We start from the raw sequence: 23,231 nt of genomic DNA on the forward strand, positions 1-23,231 counted from the left end.
TGACCGGCTTCTCCCCCATCCTGTCCCTAGCATCTGCACTACCCCCACCCTGCCTGACAAGGGTGGACCAGCCCAGCACGTACTCACACGTGCACGCAGACGCCAGGCAGCACGCACCCGGGCAGGTAAAACGTCTTCCGGTCTCTTTCTTTGCTGCTGACCTTGTAAAAAGTCTTACCTGTGTGCAATGTAAATGTCAAAAATTTTGTTTTAATTCCAGACGTGTTTCCAATATTTTTTTAGCTGTTTATTATTATTTATGCAATACTGTCAATGTTTTGTTTAATCAATATTTTATTTCATATTTAATTTCATGTGGGTTAGAGATACGTTTTGGGATCGAGGTATGATTTTACATGAATATAATTCTTACCTGCATGTTATCCAGTTCGTTGGAGGGGTTACGCATGTTTGAACAGCTGGTTGGAGCTGTCGATACGAGAAGAGCTTTGCAAAGTTCTCCTATTCACACATCTTTCTGCTTTTTCATCGACTGCTTATAGGTTTGTACTTACACAAGTTACACCAATGACATGAACAGGTATACAGACTTGCAAGATGAGTGTTCTATCTTCCAGTCCCCTCCATCCAAGGTACCTTCTGCTGACTCACTTCTGGTGAGCAATGGCCACAAGTTCACTGTCACACCCCGAACTGGTGTCACACATCCATGGTCACACCTTGCTATGTAGGCCGTGCTCTACTTTCGTCTGTTCTGTTTATTTCTCGACTGTTTCCAACCTCAGGTGTGATGCAAGCCTTGTCTCCGTTGTCCATCGCAGCACCTGTCATTTCTTATAAAAATTACAAATTTCGTTCGCAAAATTCTGTTTCTGCTCGTCACGAATACTGTGTAGGCCTGTCACTAATTCTACAGACGTGACCGAGGGCTGTGGGATTTTTGTATTTAAATTTGTTGGACGAGAGTAATTGATACTGAGTGCCTCGGACTATTTTAATCCTTCGAGAGAGGAAAATAAGCTGATCCACAAAAGTCATTTACAGTGAGGAAAAAATTCCTTACTTCGAAATGGAAAACTAATGTAATATCTCTGAAAAATTAACTCTGCTTTGGACATTAATGTTTACTATTTTTGCAAACAGCACGCGCTGAGGCAGTACCGTTGGTGTGTATTATTAACAAACAATTACAGAACAAAGATTAAAGCTGCTATCCCAAATAGTATTGAAGATGGTGTCAGATATCAGACTTTTCAGATTTGTTTAACACAATTCTCTTTTACCGACTGTGCAATGTGGGTAGGGTGACAGCTTGTGTTGTGAGGGCGATGGCGGTGGTCGAGGGAAACAAAAGATAGGATGGCGAGGACAACCAGGTGGTAACAGAGCAATGCGGATGACATATCTCAGTTTCGAGGTTACTATACACAATCAGGTGCCAGGTTGCCGGTGAATACTCGGTAGGTCAAACGATCTGGTGTGAAGTGTGGGACGCTGCACTCCTCCTTCCCTGTGGTTGAGTTGGACACACCCACCACAATGATTCACTTGCTGCCTTTCTATATATATATACCCTTTGCTGTGCTGTATCCTGATTTACTGTCTGTATACAGTATATTCACACTCACCACCACATCATCAGCATCATTCACGAAAGCTAATTCAGCACCAAGCAGTACGACATCAAAGAGCAGCAAATCACAAGAACGATGGTTCCTGTGTCAAGCTTTGTCCTAGCTTGGAATAGAATCAGTGGTTTTAGAAAACTAGATAATTGTGTCGGAGTCATCGGAAAGTGTGCAAAGCATCGACTTATATTTTACAAACGATTCTGTTACAACATGTTACGAAACTACACGTGTTGGCCTGATAAATGCGCCACCTGTTGGTCGTACAGCGACACTTGATTTAAAGTGACCTTCTGACCTCCATCCTCCAGCCGTAGTCGATCTACCTTGATGCCTGTGCCAGCTCTACATGGTAGCCTTATAACACATGTGGCTGCGTGTGTATATGTGTGTGTGTTTGTATGTGTGCATTGTTGGATGCATAGTCTTCATATGATGGATGTGTACCGTAAAGTGCACGGAGCCTACCTTTACTCAAAGAAAATGTCTTAGATATTATAAATAACCTGCTATTACTGTTATCAATGTATCTCCTGATGGCCACACGACACTGTCGCCATCATTTGTCATCCGACTATCTGTAGTCTCGTGGCAGGTGCGACTCAACATGGTGTGGACGTCCCTTTTCTGTGGCACCTCATCGCCGTCTGGTCGTCTGCACTGTAGGGAGGGACCTTGACAAAGACCGACTTCAGAGACACGGACATTAAGGGCAAGGGACACCATAACTACACATAACGCCTAAGAGCAAACCCATGCAACTGTAGGAAACAAAACATTAGCTATAAGTAATTAAAGAAGTTGTTTGGCAAATCATTGCCGCTGCAGCAAGATACGCACGGCAGCAACTGTTGTTCCAGCTGCACCACTGCTTCCAATATAAATCGCTCTATCCGATTGGGGATACAAACTGTTTTGGACTGTGAATCGATACAGAATGATTATTACTTTGTCTCTGTGGAAAGACTCTCAGGCTGCCTGGCCATTGGTACCTCAGTCGTACTTTACGGGAAATAAATAGCGCGGTGAACTTGCCACGGCAATGATGTCTATGTTTCTCGCTGCCCTGGGGATAGGTCCTGTCTGCATCGTTTCTCTTGTAGTCCAATTGATTTTATCGGCAAGAAACCAGCATCAAAATCTTTTCTCATATTTCGAAGGTTTTTCGAGAAATCTTTATCTGCATTTCGAACAGCTTTGAACGACATTCTCATCCGACCAATATTTTTGAGATAATTCTTGCAATGTTTTCGAATGTGGCTAGATTATCCTTTTGATCGCTGATCTTACAATTACAATGAGGGCGTTGTGTACTTCCTACACCTGCTAGGAGAACACCCATTCGTGTTTACAGCTTATTTGTTGAGTTGCAGGAAGCCGGATGTAGAATAAAGAGAGGAAAGGGCAAGAGGAAGATGAGGATAGAGCTGTTCAGAGTTACACCATCATTTGGCCATGGTAACTGAGAACTGACCAAGGTGACGTGTGTGTGTATGTGTGTGTCGCAGGTGTTCGGAGGGAGGACGTGGTCGTCGGGCACCACAGCAGCCACCACCACCTCGGACCAGCCGTCCACATGCAAGCGAACACCCAGCAACTTCGGCGCTCTGAAGAAAAGAATGAGTTACAACTTCTCGTCCAGTAAGGTGAGGGCACCTGCTCGCAGGTCTCATCTCGCGCTTTTTAAACTCGATAACGATTTGGATTATCATCCTTGTAAAGATGACTGGCTACATACTAAGTTTGTTGCCTCACGTGAATATAATAATACAGAGTTCATCCAACCCACCCATACACACCCAAAAAAAGCTATTCAACAGGTTTTGTGCGCTTGAATTAAACACACACACACACACACGCACACACACAATTACATCCATCAATGGTCTGAATGAAAGATTAGATAGTATGGATATGCAAACACTTACTCACACATCGAAGTGACTCTAATAACTGATGTTAATGAGACACCTGCACAAAATGAGTAACACGTGTATCTCCCGAACTTTATGCTTTCACACAACTAACGAGGACACTTTGTTGCTGTTTGTGCCCGGATGCTGTAAATACAAAGGGTATTATGCTCTTTTCCCCAGCATCCTGCCTACTAGTCGTTGCTGGTTTATGATATCAGAACAGCTCCAAGCTCCCTAACCCTTTTTGCTGTGTAAAACAGGATGTCGTAGGTTGGTGGTGTCGATAGAGTGGCAGCTGCAGTGGCGTAGGAAGATGTCCGGTTTGGGGGATACTGACAGTGAACACCATTCTTGTCCTCCTTAGTATCTTTTTCCGAAGGGGTGGATGCCACCCCACCTTGCCCCACCCCTTGGTTCCTACGCCACTGAACACCTGCTCGATGTCGTCGATGCAAATATGCACGTACATCGAATGTCAGGAAGGGCAGAGGCTATTTACTGCATGTCTCAACAGTTTCTTTCTTCTTTCCCCTGCACAAACAGTTCTACAGAAATGATTAAAACGACATGTTGTTCTGGATCTGATACTGCACCTTCCCCTTCCCTCTTCTTCTTTGCAGCAGCATGAGAGCACCAAGTCTGGCGTGGGCGGAGGCACAGGGGTCACCGCGGAAGGTCAGGGTCACTACTCGAGGAGCGGAGGAGGAGGGTCTGGAGGCGGTGGAGGGGATGGAGGAAGCGGCAAGCACAAGCGAACTCCCAGTCCTCTGCGAAAGGTCAGTGGTCGTCGTCAGGCGCCGGCTGCTGTGCTGCCATCACACTGTAAAACAAAACAAAACTCGTTGCCCGAGTACTGACTAGACTGCGCCACCAGCGGGAATAAACTTTTTCTCCTTTTTTTTTTTCCTCTCTCTGCTTTCGACTGACTTACATAATTCATGATTTAATTTGCGTCCAGGAACAGCATTTCTGAAAAACTCGGATAATTGTGGGCCTGTGTAGAGATGGAATCTTTGTAGCGAGTAACCAACGCAGACAAAAAGTTTAGAGAAGTGATCATAGATAAACAGTATATTTCGAAACATATGCAGCAGTATATAAAGGTCATACAACTGTTTACAAATCTTCAAAACGACAAAAAAACAAAAAAAGAAACTGCCAGCTTTTCTAGTCTTCACATTGAACAACCACCCTATTCCGTCTTTCTTCCTCCTTCTGGCCTCCCTCTTTCATCCCATCTGTTGCCTGATTTGTGATTTTAAACTGTATGACTTGTAGGTTGCTTCACATTAAAAGGATTGCTTGGTGTTCTGAAGATGTTCTTTGATGCTTCTGTTCTTTTTCCGCGTGCTCCTGGTCTCGATCCACACCCTGTCTTGCACCCCTTCCATTTTACCGGATTTGTTGCAGATGCGGTCGGACATTCACAAGTCGCACGCCAGCGACCCCAGCCTCAACAACATACCCCGCGGCAGCCCCACCCCTGGGTTCCGCCCCCGCTCCCTCACTTCAGCTTCACCAACCGCTACCGCTCCCACCGCCGCCGCATGTCGCTGGGCTGCCGCTCTGGCGACAAATCCTCCGCCTCCATCACGCATTCCACGCAGCTGTCCTTCCTGGACTTCGTGGACCTCTTCAAGTCCTTCGGCCTGCGCTGCCGCAAGGACCTCAAGGAACTCTTCGAGCAGATCGCCGTCCCGCGCCAGAGCATCGGCAACACGCATGCGCGACCTCAGCCCTACACCCCGAAGGACAGAGACATGAGTGGGTGTGGCAGGCTTTCAGACTGTGTGACATGATAGTCTAATGTGGTTAGGGATGTGGAATGGGATGGTTAGGGGGAGATTTGCTGTCGTCATATCATAAAACTAACAGTAAAGGCGGCGGTTAATGGGGGAAGTGCACTGAGGCGACATCATGTAAATGTCTAACAAAAGGAAAATGAGGACCGGTTTTAAAAAAAAGAATGGTAGTTGATTGTGTTTGGTATCGCAGATGAAATCAATGCTGTAAATCAATACTATCCCAAACTTGTGTTGTGAATAGCACGGTTGTGGTCATTATATGGTGATCAGCAGTGAAACAAATGTTGAATTCGCTAGTGTTAATAATGAGCAACTCACTCTCCCCAGTCGACCCAGCTGGCAGGAATGGGTACCTGACTCCAAAGAGGGTTGGGAAAGAAAGATAGTCAGGCAGAGGAGATAAGCACTGTCCTCACCTACAGGCTGGCATCAAGAAAAGTGAAGTCTAACACCTCACTCCCTAACAACCTGAAAAGGTTCCTGGGATGACCATTACCTTTGATAATGATGGACCTTCTATGTTAGATTGTTGTAAAGTATGAAAGTCTAGTTTAGCATACAGTAATAAAAAAGTAATAAATAATCACAACTCAAGTGCCATGATGTTTTTATTTATGATGTGATACAAAGACATGACGGGACATTTTATGATTAAAAAGCACTAGTGAAAAATATGCAAAACAAGCATAAATGATGACCACGTTCATTTTTCATTTTGAAGTTCAAATTTTCAATTTTAAAAATACTTTGACAGTGTTATTCATGTTTATCATCTAAGACAAAATGTATATTCAATGTTTGATTGTGGGTTTCTTTATCCTGTTCACCGCAGATCTGATCACCAGAAACAACACATTTGACCTAAGTCAGGATAATGTACACCGTCACAAGATATGTGATGCCCTGGCTGTCTCCAGCATCATTTCCAACTGTGCTGGAGTTGAGAGCACTACTGACCGGTGCCTTGGCCTGCAAGAGTTCAGGGAATTCCTCAGAGACTATCAGGATGAGCAGCTGCCAGACCATGAGATTCTGGAACTGATACAAAGACATGAACCAGACTCTGTACTTCGTGACCAGTGTTGCTTGTCATTTGAGGGCTTTGCACGATTTCTCATGGACAAAGATAACTATGCCTGCATACCTGAGAAGATGCCTTGTAAAGAGGAGGTTTGTCACAGACCAACATTTTGTCACATGACATCTTTCATCATTGGATTAAAAGTAGTTTAATTACAAATCTGTGTATGACATGAATTGCTGCTGTATGCTTTATAAATAGTTCAGTCTACATTTACAATCTAAGAAAGAGAGAAAGATTGCACATGGAGGAGAACAGTCAGAAAGATATGTTATTATACAGATGTAGAAATTCTAGACAAAACATGTTTTTGCAGAATGAAATGCAAGAATAACTCTTTTTACCTGTAAATGTATACATTCCAGATAGAAGAGTGAGAAAAGCACTGTTACAAATAGCAACTGCAACCCCTTCCCTAATTACCATGTGTTAATTATCTACCTCTAAGTAAATAACAAAACAATTTGAGTATCAAATTATTTTAAAAAATTAATGTAAGCTTAAGGTGTTTGAACTTTACTGTGACTGCAGCAGAGACTACTACTTAAACATTTTGAGTATAATCAGAGTGTTACTGTTCTTTTATGATGGCATGTTTAATATTATGGAATAGGACTGCTTTTGCACTTGTTTCCTTTTGTTCAGGACATGGACCACCCCTTGCCACATTACTACATTGCATCGTCCCACAACACATACCTCACAGGCCATCAGCTGAAAGGGGAATCATCTGTAGAGTTGTACAGCCAGGTTCTCCTGCAGGGCTGTCGCTGTGTGGAGCTAGACTGCTGGGATGGGGATGATGGAATGCCAATCATTTATCATGGACATACACTCACCACCAAGATTCCTTTCAAGGTACAAAATAATTCTCAAGACAGAGCTGAAAAAAAAAAAAAAACCCAACCGGCATCATGTTCACCTTGCTGACATCAAATTTCAGAATATTGTGTATTGCATTTAGATGAAAATGATGTTGCTAGCATTACTTTTTTTTATTATTATTTTGCAGTCCGTAGTGGAGGCTATCAACAAAAGTGCCTTTGTGACCTCCCCTTACCCTGTTATACTATCCATCGAAAATCACTGTTCACTCCCACAGCAGCAAAAGATGGCACAGATCTTCATTGTAAGTAGCTTTATAATTTTATTATAATATTTGAATTTATGAACCATATTTTCTTTAAGTACGTATTCACATGAGCACACAACAGAATATCAATGCATGCAGCAATATATATAATTATATATACACACATATACACAAAGATATGGCGATGTCCATTCTAGGCATAAAAGGATTTAAGGATGCAGTGCAATCCATTCTTACCATTAGTGAAATATTTCCCCTTCTTGTGAATCTTGTGAACATAATGAATACATGGTTGATCTATCTCTACATGTATATTACTGGCATTCCTCTTTGTCATTTGGAAGAGTGTGTTTGGGGAACGCCTTGTGACAAAGTTCCTATTTGAGTCGGATTTTGCGGAAGATCCACAGCTGCCTTCCCCTGCTCAGCTGAAGTACTGCATCCTCATCAAGAATAAGAAACTTCGAGAACCTGAAAACCCACAGGCTTTGAAAAAGGTTCTTCCCTTTTTATGTAAATCAATTATGTTTATTGTTATCAGCTCATTGTATATTCTGTGTTCTCCGCCAGTGAGTTCATGGATTTATCTAGGTATCCTGCACATGAATGCTTTAGTGGAGATGATTGGTCGTCCCTGTTTCATTATTTTTATCCATAAAGATTATGATCAATTTTATGGTGTGCATCACAGGTCACAACTCAGTCCCGGACAAGCAGTATTCCTTCCTCGGAAACAACATCAATGAATGACTTTGATGAAGATGATGATGAAGACGAAGATGAAGAGGATGTTGCTGATGGTGTGTCTGTCTTGCCAATGTTTTCTCTCTTTTTCGTTTCCTCTCAGATTCAACCAGCTTTCTATCAGAAATATTTTATCAGAGTTCAGCAAACTTTATTTTTCAGCAAAGAACTGGGCTAAAATTAGGACTGTTTTACAAAAGCTAAATTAATAAAGCTCTTCTATTTTGGGGATACATACTGCAATAACCACTATGCACAGAAACTTAACCATAGATAATTACCATATGCTTTAATGACTAACAATTAATATGCATGGACTTTCTCTGCATGGTCAAAGTCTTGCACCTTCAGAATGGAAGACAGTTGCATTATTATGTAAATAAATGCATTGCAAGATTACAGACTGTGTAAATCTTGAAGTGGGCTGCAATGTATTCTTGTATGTAAATGAGTCTGTCATAAGACCGTGGATGTATTTTACAGCAGTAAAAGCCATGCGGCATTCTGTAGACAGTCAAGACAGCCCGCTTCCAGATCATGATGACAAAAGCAAAGGACAGATGCAGGCATGCACCGGGTCTTTTGGAGAGCTTCGCAATAGGTGAGGCTTTGCATGCAAATGGGTAATCACCCATTCATCATGGAAAAATGCAAAATAGTGGCATCCATTACCCAGAGACTGACTGTTCTTGTTAGATGAGGCTAAAAATGTTGAGAACTAAACCCTCTCTTGTAATTGCAAATAAAAGACTTATTTAGGGTGATATTTTTTCCTACTTCTCTTTTCTTCTGTAAGCACAGTGTTTTATTTTATTATAGGTGTGTGCTTTCATGTGTATGCAGTCATGTGTGTATGTTTGTGAATGTGTTTCATGTGCATGTGTGTACTATAGAAATGTTCATCTTCCTATATATATATATCAAAGTTTTCATTTTATAGCATCAGTGTATAGCTATGAAATCCAGAAATAAAGAGATTCAGTATAAATTTTTGTCATTTTTTCCCATTCAAATTATTTGAGCCTGATTTTGACCTTTCTCTCTTTTTCTGTTATTTCTTTGGCACCAAATGTATTTTTCCTAAAAAAAATGTACGAAACTGTAGAACTGATGGCAAGTTCATTTCTTAACATTAAGATCCTTCTGATCAGCATGCAAGTGATGTGATCTGTTTGCAACACAGGGAGCCTTCTGGCTCATTCAGTGAAAAGACCAGGTTAAAAAGCCATCCTGAACTGGACTGGCATTTTGATGACGACATCCAGCAAGTCAAGGTGCCAGCCAGAGGAAAGCCACGCAAGGCTAGTCAGATTGCTAAAGAGCTGTCTGACCTTGTTGTGTATACTCACGCTGTCAAATTCAGAGGTAAATGGAATGACATGCCTTTTGAACAACAATAATTTTTTTTACAACATTGTTTCAAAGCAAACCGTTTATTACTGTAAATAATTTCCTGGTGGCAATAAAGATGAAAAATTTTATAATTTTGTTGAGCATTTAGAAAAACAAAAACTGATTTTTATTTAAATAAATTCTGATTAATCATGATGCATGATTACCAGTGCACATCTGCATATAAGATTATGCATACATTCTTCAAAATAGAAATAGAGAAACAACAGGTAACTGATTACTGAATACACCTAAATTGTGCAGCTCTGTATCTTACCATAGCGATGCTGTATTCATTCTTTTTTTCCCCTTGGTGGTCTCTAGGACTTTCTCTCAGTCCCAATACGTCACTCAAGCAGAAGAAAGCAACATCAAGAAAAAGTATCCTTGTGCCCTCCCTTGGTAACAGTCCCAGTACACCTGCGCTTACCACTACATCAGGTAAGTATAATTGTGAGAACACATACTTTTTTTCTGGTTTTACTTGATATGCTTCTTATTTGTATAGTTTTTGATTCATTATTTGAGACTATATTTACAAGACAGTTGGGTACCAATCTGCTGGAAAGCAATTCTTTTAATGATCTCTTAACTACAAATGCTAACAAATGTAACAAACTGACTTTTAATCTAATATTTTTGCAGCAGACAAACTGGAGACAGTTCCCTCAGTTTCTTCCTTCCCAAACTGGCCTAAAGCAAGGCGACATGAAGGTATACCACCATGCTATCTTGTCTCTTCTCTCAACGAGAACAAGGCAAAACAACTGTGTCGCCGCAACCCTCTTGGTGTTGTCAAATATCCTTTGCAGACTTAAGCAAAATACATGATAGTGTTCTGTGTGATCGGGGAGTGGGAGAGCATGCAGGCATTCTAAATACCTTTAATCCCCAGACATTTGATACATCTTCATATAATAATCACTAGTTTAGTTTTAGTTTATTCCTTGTTACTCCCCAAGGAGCTCCTTAACTTGATATACTCATTCTGAACGGCAAATGATGCGAACATATCCAGCTGGTATGAGAATTGATTCATCAAACTTTAACCCTGTCATCTTCTGGGCTTTTGGCATCCAGATGGTAGCACTGAACTATCAAACTGAAGGTACTTTTTATTGTATGTTACATTTCCTCATTAATACATTCTATACCTAAGGACTTTTGTAAGAATAGCTATACCACTATAAGTAGAGATGCAAACACTTTATAAACATTAATTAAATTTTAACTATCTCAAGGTTGTGTAGTTTGCCATAAAGGTGTTGTTTAAATGTATTGCACAACTCATTGTGTATTACATAACTCAAACTCTCACTTCAATGACTATAACTTGTTAATATTGCAGACACAGCCATTGCTCTCAACACAGCCATGTTTGAGCAGAATGGTCGGTGTGGATATGTGCTGAAGCCATCGGTAATGTGGGATAAAAGCCATGTCATGTATAACCACTTCAACCCTTGGGACAAGGAGTTTGAAGGCCTACATGCCACGATTTTTACTTTACATGTATGTTTGAATTTTCTCAATTTTTGTCTGTTTGAATCATTAACCTACCCCCACCCTTTAAACAAAAAAAATACACAAGGCACATCTACTTGTTTTACATTATGAACATGGAAAAATTTTACAATCTTAATTTAGTTAGGTAGACTGCAATGAAATAAACATTTATTTATGAAATTTCATGAAATCCTTCAATATTCTCTCATTTTAATTCTTCATAATCTTTGAATTGACCTTTTCATCATCTTTTTCAACCTCGTTTGACAAATGACAAATGACCAGCTTAATGAAAAAATTAATCACAGTGGACAGTTATACTCCACAAGTGTGCTGAGTTACAGAAGTTAAAAAAATAAAGACAAAGCAAGAGCTACAGTTACAAAATTTTTTTGTGATATCTTTCACATCAGCAGTAAAGTAAGCCAATTTCTAGAACAACATATATCTTTAAAAAAAATTGAGCTGGTGGCTACATATAATGTCCAGGTCATCTCAGGCCAGTATGTCTGCAACAGCTACACTGCCAATGTCCAAGTGGAAGTAGAGGTGATTGGCATACCTGTGGATTGTGCTAAGCAGAAGACCAAAGTTGTGCCCAAAAATGCTCTTAACCCCATCTGGAACGACATCTTCACATTCCAGGTAATCTGGGCAGTGTTCAAGGAAAAAATAAATAGTTGTCATGTGTTTGTCATGACCATTGTTGCTGTAAGGCATATGTATTAAATGACTTCCTGAAGGTGCAGTTTGTGAGAGAAAAATAAGTCAATGTCATCAACTTCATCATGATCACTATATATATACTATTGTCAGTAATCATTTTCTGTACTTTCTCTTATAAGGTATAATCTAACTCATTATATTAGTGGTTATTTGCATCTCCTGACAAATTTTTCCTTTTCCATAACAGATAATGTTTGCAGACATGGCGTTTCTTCGATTCATGGTGATTGACACAAATACTGGTCACATGGTTTCCCAGCGAGTTGTCTCTTTCCATAGTCTACGTCCAGGTTACCGCCATCTTCGTCTACGGTCACCTAGCAACCAGCCCTGTGAACTTGCTACACTCTTTATCTATTCCAAAACAGAAGAAGATATCCTAGAAGCTCGCAGCAGCATAGACATTTCTCAGACAGCTGCTGCCACAGGGAAGCGCATGTCACTTTTCACTAAAGTGAAGGAGCTGTCAGAAGCTAGCAAGGAGATGAAAGAGGTGAGGTGTTTCATAAGAGGCAAGTCCTGTTGCATGCGAGGTCAATGCACTTCATTTACTCTTATAGGCCCTTCAGTTAATAGCAAGCTCAATTTATAAGCATACTATAAGCTTCCAGTGCTGTTTGAATTCAGAAAGTCAGTAATTATATTTTGATAAAAGCATGCTCTTGAGAAGACTTGCTGATGAGAGTACTGTCACACAAGATGATCATGTATGAATGATTTTCCCCAAGTTTGATGCTTTTTTTCACTTAAGTTTCATAACTTATTATATTCATCATCAATAATATTGACAAACTTCATCATCTACATAACAAAAAAAACCCCAAAATAATCAACAGGAATTTCCTTTGAGTTTTTTGTTTTGACATGAAACTGAAACAACACAAATATCCATTGCATCATACTTACAGATTCAGCCATCAAGTCAGACGAAATGGCCGGCCAGAACTTTGAAATTTAATCTTTTTTGAACAGAGTAAAACTTAACCATGTTCTTCTCACAGGTTCCAACTCTAGGACCCAAACTGAAAAGGCGACTGTTCTTCATCAGCGTGTTTGGCTTGACTGGCCCAGATGAGTATGTCATTCTGAAGGTGACTCAGGAGTCTACAGTGTATGATGTTATTGCTCAGGTATATCCAATGACTGAAAGAAGAAATTAAAGTTCATAGTTTATTAGCAAGAATAAATGGCTGCTGCTAAAATATCAACTGATTTAGAAAAATAGTATTGGCACCAGCTGATGTACAGCTTACAGACTTGAAACATTCCTGATTTGTGTCTTGACTTTGATGGGCTGTTTTGAACTAGCTTTTTTCTGTGTTATTCTTTATGGAAATGCTTTGAAAACAAAAACAGACTTTTAAGATAAGTTTAGGGCATTCATTCCTACTGTCATGCTCAAACTAATAATCAAAGATCTCTTTTGAAGCCTCTGTTAATGGCTCATGCACATCCATGTCAGGTCAATGTGTTATGCTGATATGATACCTGTGTGCAGGCTCTTCTAAAGGTTCAACGTCTTGAAGACAAGATAGGGGACTACATGCTGGTAGAGGATGTGCAGAGTGGGTGGGAAAAGAAAGACCAGGAGAAAGCCAGTACTCAACGCATCCTGGACATCACTGAGAAGGTTCTGCAGGCGCAGAACAAGTGGAAAGGCGCTGGTCGCTTTATCCTGCGCAAACTCAGTGATGTATGTATGATGAGCTGTATACTTAGTAACAAGACAGGAAGAACTAGAGCTATGCAAATGTTTAGATATGTAAATGTAAATATAAAAGGCCATTGAATGTTGGTCAAATGGATTGGAAGGTCAGTATGCTTAATGAAAAGTAAATCTGTGTGAAATTAAATCTTGATGGAAGCAAATGAAATCAGATAGTTATTATCCCACAGAAAATATATATATATATGCTCTCTGGTAGCTATAGTAGTCTTTATTCACTACTGCTGGATTGTTTGATAGCTAAGACAGATCATTTGTACAAATGAATATAGGAAATAGGTCATATATCCATGGCAAGGATTGGCTTCAGCAGCACAAAACTTGTTTTGACGACTGGGGCATGACGGGAGAGATGAAAGATTTTAATAACATCTTCTAAAAAGCTTTTAAAAACTTGTTTTAATAGAAAAGATTATGATGCTCTTTTTTAAAACTCTTTTGATAGCCCAGACCAACATTAGAGTAGTATATGTTTGCAGACTTATAGAAGTAATCATGGGAATGTTGAAATGGAATTGATATCTTTTCTATGCCTCTATAATGCTTTTCAAAAATTTGATCTATCTTACTAACATTTACTTTAGGTATGACTTAATTCTTTTACTTTCATGAACTTTGTTAAAGATTCTCTTGTGTGTCTACATACCCATTCACTTTCATTTACTTTGTCCTGTGTTTATTCTAGGACCCTACCAGTCGAGCATGGGTAACCACCATGCTAAAGGAGCAGAAGGTACAATGCAAATCTATGTAAACCATGAGAGACAACTGCACTTTTTCCCCCATGTTAGGCAACACTGTAGCTTCCTAACATCTGTATTAGAGATGGCTCTTTACTGAAGTGGACAATTGGCTTACATGCTCACATGACCTAAACACCCCCATGTTGTACTAAAGACATGTTGTAGCACAACTGAAGTCATTGCACTTATTGCTGGCCCAGGACAATTGGTGCCATTGCCACCTTTTATAGTTTTTACCTGAAATGTTAAGAAATGAATTCATTGAGGAATGTATTATAGTCTAGAAGCTTTGCTTCTATAATCTTTGGCACTGACATGATGTCTTCGTCTTAGTAATAATGTAGGACAGCTTTGTGAGAATGTTGAAGAAGTGCCTCTTCGTCTTGGGTGTTTACATTGTAAATCAAGTGATGACACTTATCATGATGTGTTGTGTGTTTACAAAGCGATTTTTGGTGGAGCTACCTAATCAGCCATAGTCACTGCAGACAAACAGTCCTGATAAATTGAAAGGGCTGTGATGCATATAAAAGTAGTGTGGCTTTCTTCGCTTGCAGTGCAAGCACACCTAAAGTTGGTGTGGTTTTATTTGCTTGCAGCGCAAGCTAGAAATGGAGCAGGAGGCAGGGGGTTGGGAAGTCCAAGAAAAAATGTTTCATGTGTGTGTCTACAATGTGTCCCCTGACCAGCCGTACACTGTCTTCAAGGCACCCTCCTCCAGTACAGCACTTGATGTCATTACGCAGGTCGGGCACTTTCTTCCAACCCTTTTAATGTTGGCAGCAGTTTTATTCACTTGCTTAATTGTCTGTAGTTGAAGAGAAGTGTGCATGAATATAATCATACATTTCTGTTTTGCATTGTGTGCATTAGTGCATGCATGCATATGTACTTGCATATATCTTTGTGTGTACATGTGGCTGTATGTATGTGCATATGTGTGTAATTTTAATATGATTATGTATGTTACTGAATGGATATAAATGTGGCATGTGTGCATGAGTAAGACAACGCACACTTCAAGTGTTATGAACAGTATTTTCATTACCAGACAAACGCTGACAGATGACATATAATTATCTATTCCTTAGATCTGTATAAGTAACACATTAGAATATGCGTTTGATACTATTTGATATTTATATTTTATACTCATACTTTTTTACTTTAGCTTTACTTTTACTGTGTGTTTTGCTTTTTTAATGTTTGGACAAGACCTGATGTCAAAAAATTTGTAAATACTATATGCTTTAATCATCTTTTTAACAACCTTTGCTTTAAGGCAATATGGATACTTCATTATTAGCAACACAAATTGCATAATATTTTCTTAAAGTTGCCATAGCAGTAAGTTAAATACATGATTCAACACAAACTTGAGTCACAAACACGACCACAGCAAACAAAAGCTTTTTAATTGTTATAGGTAGCAAAATCCTGTGGATTGTTAATATTGTCTGTAAATTATAAGCATCACCTTCTCATTTACCCATCAAATCCTTTGAACAGGTTCCTGCTTTAAATTTGCAGCCTTAAGAGTGATAAACTCTATTTTCCAAAGTGGATGTACTTTTTCAATGATGCAGACTAGTAGGTGAGGGTTTAACAGTTCAGTGGTAATCCATTTGCATCCAACTGTCCTTTTCACATAGGTGACAACATACAAATGGCATACAGGGAAGAATTCATGCACAAAGACAACTGTCATGAATGAAACCTTGGATATCTCATACAATATAATCAATTATAAGCTGGTTCTAATTACTTCCATATAACAGGCTATGAAGAAAACTCATCGAGCTGGAGAAGATCCAAGGAGTTATGTTCTTGTGGAAGAACTTGACATTCCAGGACAAGGGGATACTTCTTCATTAACAAGCAGAAGACCCGGCAGTGAGAAAGTGGAGATGCGGATCCTGGCAGATGATGAAAATGTTCATGATGCCCAGTGTGAGTGGAGAACTACTGGACGCTTCATCCTCATGCCAAGAGATGCAGTGCCCATTGACAATGAAGAGGTAAGTAAATACACTGCAGGTCTGTCAAGTTGCATTGGAAGGCATCCCTGACATCTTTCATTTTCTGCATTATGGATTTTGCTCTTAAGCCTTTGTTTTGAACTACTTTGGTGTGAACATGGTCACCATCTAGTAACTTGGGTACATGGTCCATACTCTTACCAACGTTTTTTGACAATGACAGGACAAAAGTAAGGCAGGCCTGCTGAAGAGCTCCATCTCCCGCAGCTCAGGCTTCGTCAAGCGATTTGGATCAAAGCGGATCAGCTCCAAACACCAAGGATCTGGAGATAAACTTATGATCTTCCAGCCAACTCCAGGTATGACTGCCAACACAAATGAATGACAATGTTTCACTTATCTGACTCCATCAAATGCTCTGCTCCACTGTTCCAGACTTTCATAGCTGAATAACTTTTTCTCAGCTGAGCCAGAGCACATGTACATGTACTACTGGACTGCAAAATTGTTACAGAACATGTATTGCTGGACTGTACAATTTTTACAGCATTGACCACTACAAAATCTCTTTAAAAAATTCAAATGGATGCTGTTGTTTTCTGAATGTCTGGAATTTTCAGGAATTTCTTTAATTAAATAAATGTTGAAATAAATGCTCCAGACTTTTATTTAATAATAAAATTGAAATATTGGAAACATGATGGGTAAAAAGAGGTCATTGTGAAAGGGCAAAATACTCATGTGGAGGAAATGTAAAAAATCCATTTTCTTTTATATGAAACAGAAACAGTTAGGCGGTCCATCAGCTTCCCATCACAAGTGAACAGTACGCCAGTTGTTGCTGCAGCAATGGCCCCACAAATCCAACTGCAACCCCCACCAGAGCGGCAGGGCACCTTCAAGCTGAAACACTTTTCCAAAATCAGCTTTAAACGAAACAAATGATGCACTTTGAAGAAGAGAAGTCAACTTGCACTTTATGTGTTAGATATCTGATGCTGGAATGTATCCTGCATTGGTTATGGCAGTTGCCATATGGTGTGGATCATTCAACATTGTCTGACGACAGATTTCCCCTCTGTTCAGCTTCCGCAACACAAATGGAATGAGAGCAAGGGAAACAACTTCTTGGCATAACCTTGAGGAGAGTTGACCAAGAAAAAGGGAAGTAACCTGTGAAAACCATTCCATCCAAAACATCTGGATGTGGTCAATCAGGAGCATCCTGTGAATCATCTTCTAAATAATGTACCAGGGTTTTCAGTTCTTGGTAGTGTGATAAAATGTGGTATAGGTTGCATACCAGTGCATGTTCCCACCAGGAAATGGCAGCATTTTGCAATATTGAGGAGTACAAGGCACCTTGGTGAAGAGGTACTGACTGTCAATACCATTCAATCCCCAGTTGTACTGAGCATATGGCAAAGTTCTGTGTCATGACTTCTGATGACAGCTATAGCATGAAGCACTTGCATTCTGGCAGAGAAGTGTAAGAATGTTATGCTTTCTAGAAGTATGCAGCACAAACAGAGTTGCAACCAGAGGAAGATGAACGCTCACCCACTACCTCAGCAATACCAGTGACTTCCCCCTGACTCTACAAGCTCTGTTACTAGTGATGTCTACCAGATTCCACAACCACAGTTGTAAGTAATTCACGCATCATTTGCCACTGTCAAGTACATAGTCTATCAGTTTTGTATGCTCACCATCCTACATCGCAAACATTTTTGATCAGGTCGAAAATTGACTGGTTGATGCAAACAACAGCAAGATCATAGTCTTTGTGGGCTTCTTTTTCAAAATTTGTAATGAAAAGAGAAAATGATAAAGATCCAGTTTGGATCATTTGACAACGTCCAGAGAAATACAGATTGCAGAACATGACATTGCAAGTGCCATTTGATAAAGCATTTGTGAATCATTTCACGTGTCCAGGCAGTATTTAAACCATTCAGAAGGATTTTAAAAACTATTATTGTGTAGTTTCATGTACAACTACTATCTGATTGATACAGAGAATAACTGTACTTATAGGTACATTGTTGAACAGTGCTCATAAAGTGAAATTGATTGGATTACACATACTATTGTGTAAACAGTCTAACCCAAGTGATTAGACAGAAGTAACAACACTCAAGGAAACTACAAGACAGTCTTTAAGATCAATCTCATGACTGCCTTTAGATGCTGAATGCTCCTAGAATGCTTTAGTTATTCATGGTCTGAAGCAAGTTAAAGCATTTTTTGGGGGGCAGGCAGGGAGAACGGGATGGCATAGGGGCCTTCTCACATGAGAAAAATCACAAAATATGTGAATACTGCAAAGATTCCAGCATAATACAAAGTCTGCTCTGGTTTGACTTGCTAAAGACAAGTGGTTGTGCTTTTTTTATATTTTTGTTCACAGGGCTAGGTAATAAAGCCTGACTTTTTAAAGTATCTTTAAATGTGTGGGTTACGTACCCTGTGACATACCCGTACAGCTCATGTTTTGGAATTATCTTGGATGCATCCTTTTTCTTCAGTATGATGCATGACTGACTGGTCATCATCTGCATTCATTTTCAGCATTATACCATGTGACAGGAGAAATATTTCCTTCGTTAAAGCAATCATGATTTGCCAAACTAAAGGTGTACTGAAAGATTGATGAACCCCTTTCAATGGAGTGAAAGTTATGTTGACTGATACTTTCCAGTCAAAAACTACAGAGGAAGAGAGAAAATGTGGATAATTTATCTGTGTTGGAGCAAAGAAAAGTATAGATCTTTATGGGTTTGTGGCACAAACATTTACCAAATGTAGCAGTCGTTAAGCTGCTGCCACTGTGGAAGAATTTTGGTACCATGTGATTTAGCCTACCGCCTGAATCATCACTTTTACAGAGATGATTGGTCAAGATTTCACTGTTTTCATACAAGTTTGTTTATACGGTTCTTTAAGACATTCCAGACAATGCTAAATTGAAGAGTTTGTTACATTCTGATGTGGTATGTGACTGTGATGACATTTGTGACAGAGTGGATATTTATAAGGACTGCAGGATTCATGAGTGGAGTAGAGAGAAATTTCTCTAGTCTGCATCAAAGCCCACAAATTATTTCTACTAAATATTATGACATGTCTGTCATCTGGTCACTTTTTGAAGGCAGATATGTAAACCTTGAAATGCTGTGTTCACAGCTGGCTAACAATGTGATGTTGTTTTTTCTTTTTGAACAGTTTTTAACAGTAGCATGGTTTTTTGACCATAAAAAAATAATTCATTGTTTATTAGCAGTAGGAAGTTTGGACTACTGAAGGGTTAAAACAGTATGATATGAAAATGAACAATAAATGCAAAACAGCAATATGAAAATTCTCCTTTATGATTTAGGCATGCTACAAATTAAGGGAATTCAAAACCTGATCGGATCATTGTGCAAAAAACATTTCCATTAAACTGAAATGTTTGGGAAACAACAATGCACAACCACCTAAAATTCTGTTTGTTGTTTTTCAGCAAATCTTTCATCTAATTGTTCATGTGATAAAATTGCCTTGCTCCATGAAATGGTTTTCCTGCATGTTTGTTTTGCCAAATTTGTTCACTTTCCTGTTGTTTGCTAGTTTTGTGTCACATTTCCTTGCAATCTGTATGCATGTCTTACTTCTAGATTATCTTAAGCACTGTTTTCACCAATGGGATGTCTGTGATAGTCACTACACCAAGTGCTGCAGTTTTCTTCCATTGTGTGTATAATGTGTAATGTGTATGATTGAGAGCAACCTGAGTGTGTTTCATAGTTTTTCAGCGGCCATAGCTTTTCCAAGAGAAACGTGGAGTGAATTCGTTGACCTTCCAATGCAGACAAGTATAGGCTGCATTTTAATTTTCTGTTAGATGATTATTATACATCTGAGATGAACTGCACTCATGCACCCACAAATGAAAAGTTAATTGTATAAGAATCTTAGTAAGCAGTGTCCAATTTTTTGTCGTTCATAGTAAACTTCAAGAGAAAAAGGCTATGAAAGTTGAATGAACATAGCTGAGGTGTTTCTGTTTTTCAGAACATAACTGACTTTTGCACTGAAAACCTCTTTACATCCATTTACTTGTAAACAAAAAAAATTCCTGACAACTGACTGTTTCTTAAACTTGTTTTAAGACTTTATAGGCGATAGTTGAATTCTATTTCAAAGCACTCAGACTTAAACAGCACATGGGGTAAATAATGGTCTCCTAAATGCTATACATGCCTCTTTCAAATGCAGTCAATGTCTCTTTCTGAGCAGTCCAAGGGTCAATAGTGCAATAAAGTTGATCTCAGCTGGTCAAATACATTGTCAATTTCCACAAGAATGTTGCTGCTTTTGTTGGTCAATAAATTCTATGTAAATGCTGTGTTTTTCCTTCCCTTATACAGGGTCATGGCAGTTTGTGGTTTTTTTATCAATGACACTGTTAGATTTATTATGAAGTATTTAGAACATTAATTTATAAAGTGTTTAACGCTAATTGTTTAGATTTTGTGCAGTGTTTCTTTTCCAACCACTGTAGTTTGAAATGTGCAGTTACTTTGTTTTTATAGTTTATGTCTTGAGTAAGGAACTAAAAAAATACAATTGGTATGCAGATGCATGATTTGTTTGCAAGCATATTTGTGCATGTGCATCTATCTGTAGTTGTGCAGACATGTGTGTCTAAGTGTGTATGCACATGTGTGTGTGTGTGAATTTTATAATGATCGACTGGTAGAACTACTCTATAAGTATATAATGTCCATTTTTTTAATTTACAGATTATTAATTAATTAAAATTTAAGAGATGCTTAGTTTAGTCCTTAATTGTTACTTCTCAACCAGCATAGGGCCGCAAAGAGATCCTTAGGATTGGAAAAAATGATAGTGTGCAGAAAAATATTGCAGGTTGAGATATAAATATTTGAGCTTGGTAAGATGATTCAAATTACTTTGGACTGCACATGCACTTTCATTGATAAATGCTGCAGATGTAAAAAAGAATGGCACATAATTTTTGTGAGTATATTGACTGGTGCTTTTGTCAGTATTGTTGTTTACAGTAGCCATCAAATCTATCCACCTCCAAACATTTACAATCAAAATGTCAAATGACAATAAAATATTAAAAAAATAAACAAAAATAAACTAATCCATTGCGCATCCATTTCTGGGCATGATGTCTAGTTATGTAATTTTTCAAATAAATTTGTATACAGGTAACTCTACAAATTGTCAATACTGATGCAAAACTTTAGTATTGATTTAAAGAACACATACCTATTAGTGGATTTATTAATTATGCTTTTGGGAGATTGTGTGACCATTTATTTGTAACAGCATGGTATACTTTTGTAAAGGTATTATGAGAAAAATACTGTGAAAAGAAAAAAAAAATAATCTAAGTAAATGCAGTGCTTTGAAGGAGGGGAATCTTTGCTACCTGATCTAAATATTTGACATAGATGACTTATGTTGTTGACATTTATTCTATGGCTTCTATAGTCAGGTCAATAGTTTTGTGTGCACAGTAGAGAAAACTGCTTTTTCCTGAGATATTTTCAAAGAAAGTTAAGATCTTACAGTATTTCCGATCCAGTTTTGCGTAATTAGTATTTGAAATAATCTGTAATATAATAAGAAAAAGTAGCAGTGATTCTTTTGAATGAAGAAAAAGTGGTTTGCATGAACTCTGTTTTTGTCTAGCCCCAGTTCCTCATGTTATCATTCTTGCAACATTTTGCATCGCATACTTCCCCACCAGTGAAAAACACTCTCTTGATTTTTCCAAGAGCACAATATGTGCAATTTTTTAAAAAAAGATTAAAAGATTGTTTTAGTGCTTACATGGTTGAATCTTTGGACAGCAAATATTTATGATGTTTAATCTTACAAGGTTGCATCATTCTGATGCTCACAGTCCCAGCAAAAATCTGGTGACTGTTGACAAAAGCGTAGCGAACAACATGGACCAATAGAGTATCACACCGCAATGCATTTGGGACACTTTTCATTACTGACATCATCACTTTTGTCAATATTAAGTTGAAGATCTTTTATACCACTCAGCCTAATGGTGTATAAACCCAGAGTTTTCTGTGATGTGATGTTTTTGTTTGTTTTTCAAGTGCAAATGGTCTACTTCCACTGTTTTGTTTCCATGGGGTTTTTTTTGTCAGCATGTTGAGTATTGTAGCAGTAATGATGATTCCCTCACCATTCTGTTGGCCAAAGAGTAATGTGATATTTGTTGTGAGTGTGATATATTTACATTGTTATTGTGATTGTATGACTGGGCAATTGTATATATTTATTTAAGTGTCAGTTTGTATTTTCAAGAAAACAAACCAAAAAAATTGACATATCAGATCAAATTAAAACGGAGGCTGTTTTCACTTCAAGTCTCAGTGTTGTTGCCAAATCCTGTGGAACTAATTAAGCAAAAGAAAATGTTTTTAAGAAATCCAGTCTTTTTTATAATAATAAAAAGAACCCTAATGAAAACTGTAAGGGTCCTTTAAAAGACTATCTGTGGCACATTGGATATTATTTTACAAATATTAACCCATGATGACAACTTTGCTATTAAACTATTGGTCAAAAGATGCTTTTTAAAGTATGTTTTCCCAGCCTGACAAACTTATATGATACAAAATCTGCAAGTAGCTGGGCTTGTATCATGTTGCTAATGAATACCTATATTTTTTCAGTGGAAATAATTAGGTGTGCTACATGTCTTTTACCTTCCTGTTTGATGCACTGAGCTCTCTGTCCAATGACAAGCCAGAATCTGCAAGTCAGGCAGGTCTCAGCCGGCCAGTATTTCTCGGTTCTTTGCCCCTACTAACTACATACTTCATTATGCTGCGAATTTAGGAGCCAGTGAGTACAAAGTTTATAAGCAGCACCCACCTACTCACCCACA

General features: G+C 38.7%; 1 protein-coding gene across 7 annotated transcripts in view; it reads left to right on the forward strand.

The window, feature by feature from the left end:
* The window catches only part of LOC112565388 (1-phosphatidylinositol 4,5-bisphosphate phosphodiesterase epsilon-1-like), an 85,699-nt gene extending 62,786 nt beyond the window's left edge, over positions 1-22,913 (forward strand). For 4 of the 7 annotated variants that reach the window (XM_025240813.1, XM_025240819.1, XM_025240821.1 and 1 more), the window contains 4 exons: positions 3,098-3,235; positions 4,126-4,281; positions 4,916-5,269; positions 6,143-6,280. In XM_025240813.1, the coding sequence (XP_025096598.1) occupies positions 3,098-3,235; positions 4,126-4,281; positions 4,916-5,269 (648 nt within the window). In that variant the 3' untranslated portion in view covers positions 6,143-6,280. Of the gene's footprint in view, positions 1-3,097; positions 3,236-4,125; positions 4,282-4,915; positions 5,274-6,142; positions 6,481-7,036; positions 7,250-7,403; positions 7,521-7,828; positions 7,982-8,175; positions 8,285-8,711; positions 8,830-9,411; positions 9,594-9,944; positions 10,062-10,265; positions 10,420-10,603; positions 10,729-10,968; positions 11,133-11,615; positions 11,772-12,039; positions 12,346-12,853; positions 12,983-13,350; positions 13,546-14,263; positions 14,312-14,920; positions 15,068-16,099; positions 16,340-16,523; positions 16,660-17,084 lie in introns of those variants that run through there. The other 3 variants (XM_025240817.1, XM_025240816.1, XM_025240815.1) reach the window with 3 other exon arrangements.
* Positions 22,914-23,231: the final 318 nt, after the last annotated feature.

The sequence above is a fragment of the Pomacea canaliculata genome, linkage group LG5, assembly GCF_003073045.1.
Source record: "Pomacea canaliculata isolate SZHN2017 linkage group LG5, ASM307304v1, whole genome shotgun sequence".
NCBI classification, from domain to species: domain Eukaryota; kingdom Metazoa; phylum Mollusca; class Gastropoda; order Architaenioglossa; family Ampullariidae; genus Pomacea; species Pomacea canaliculata.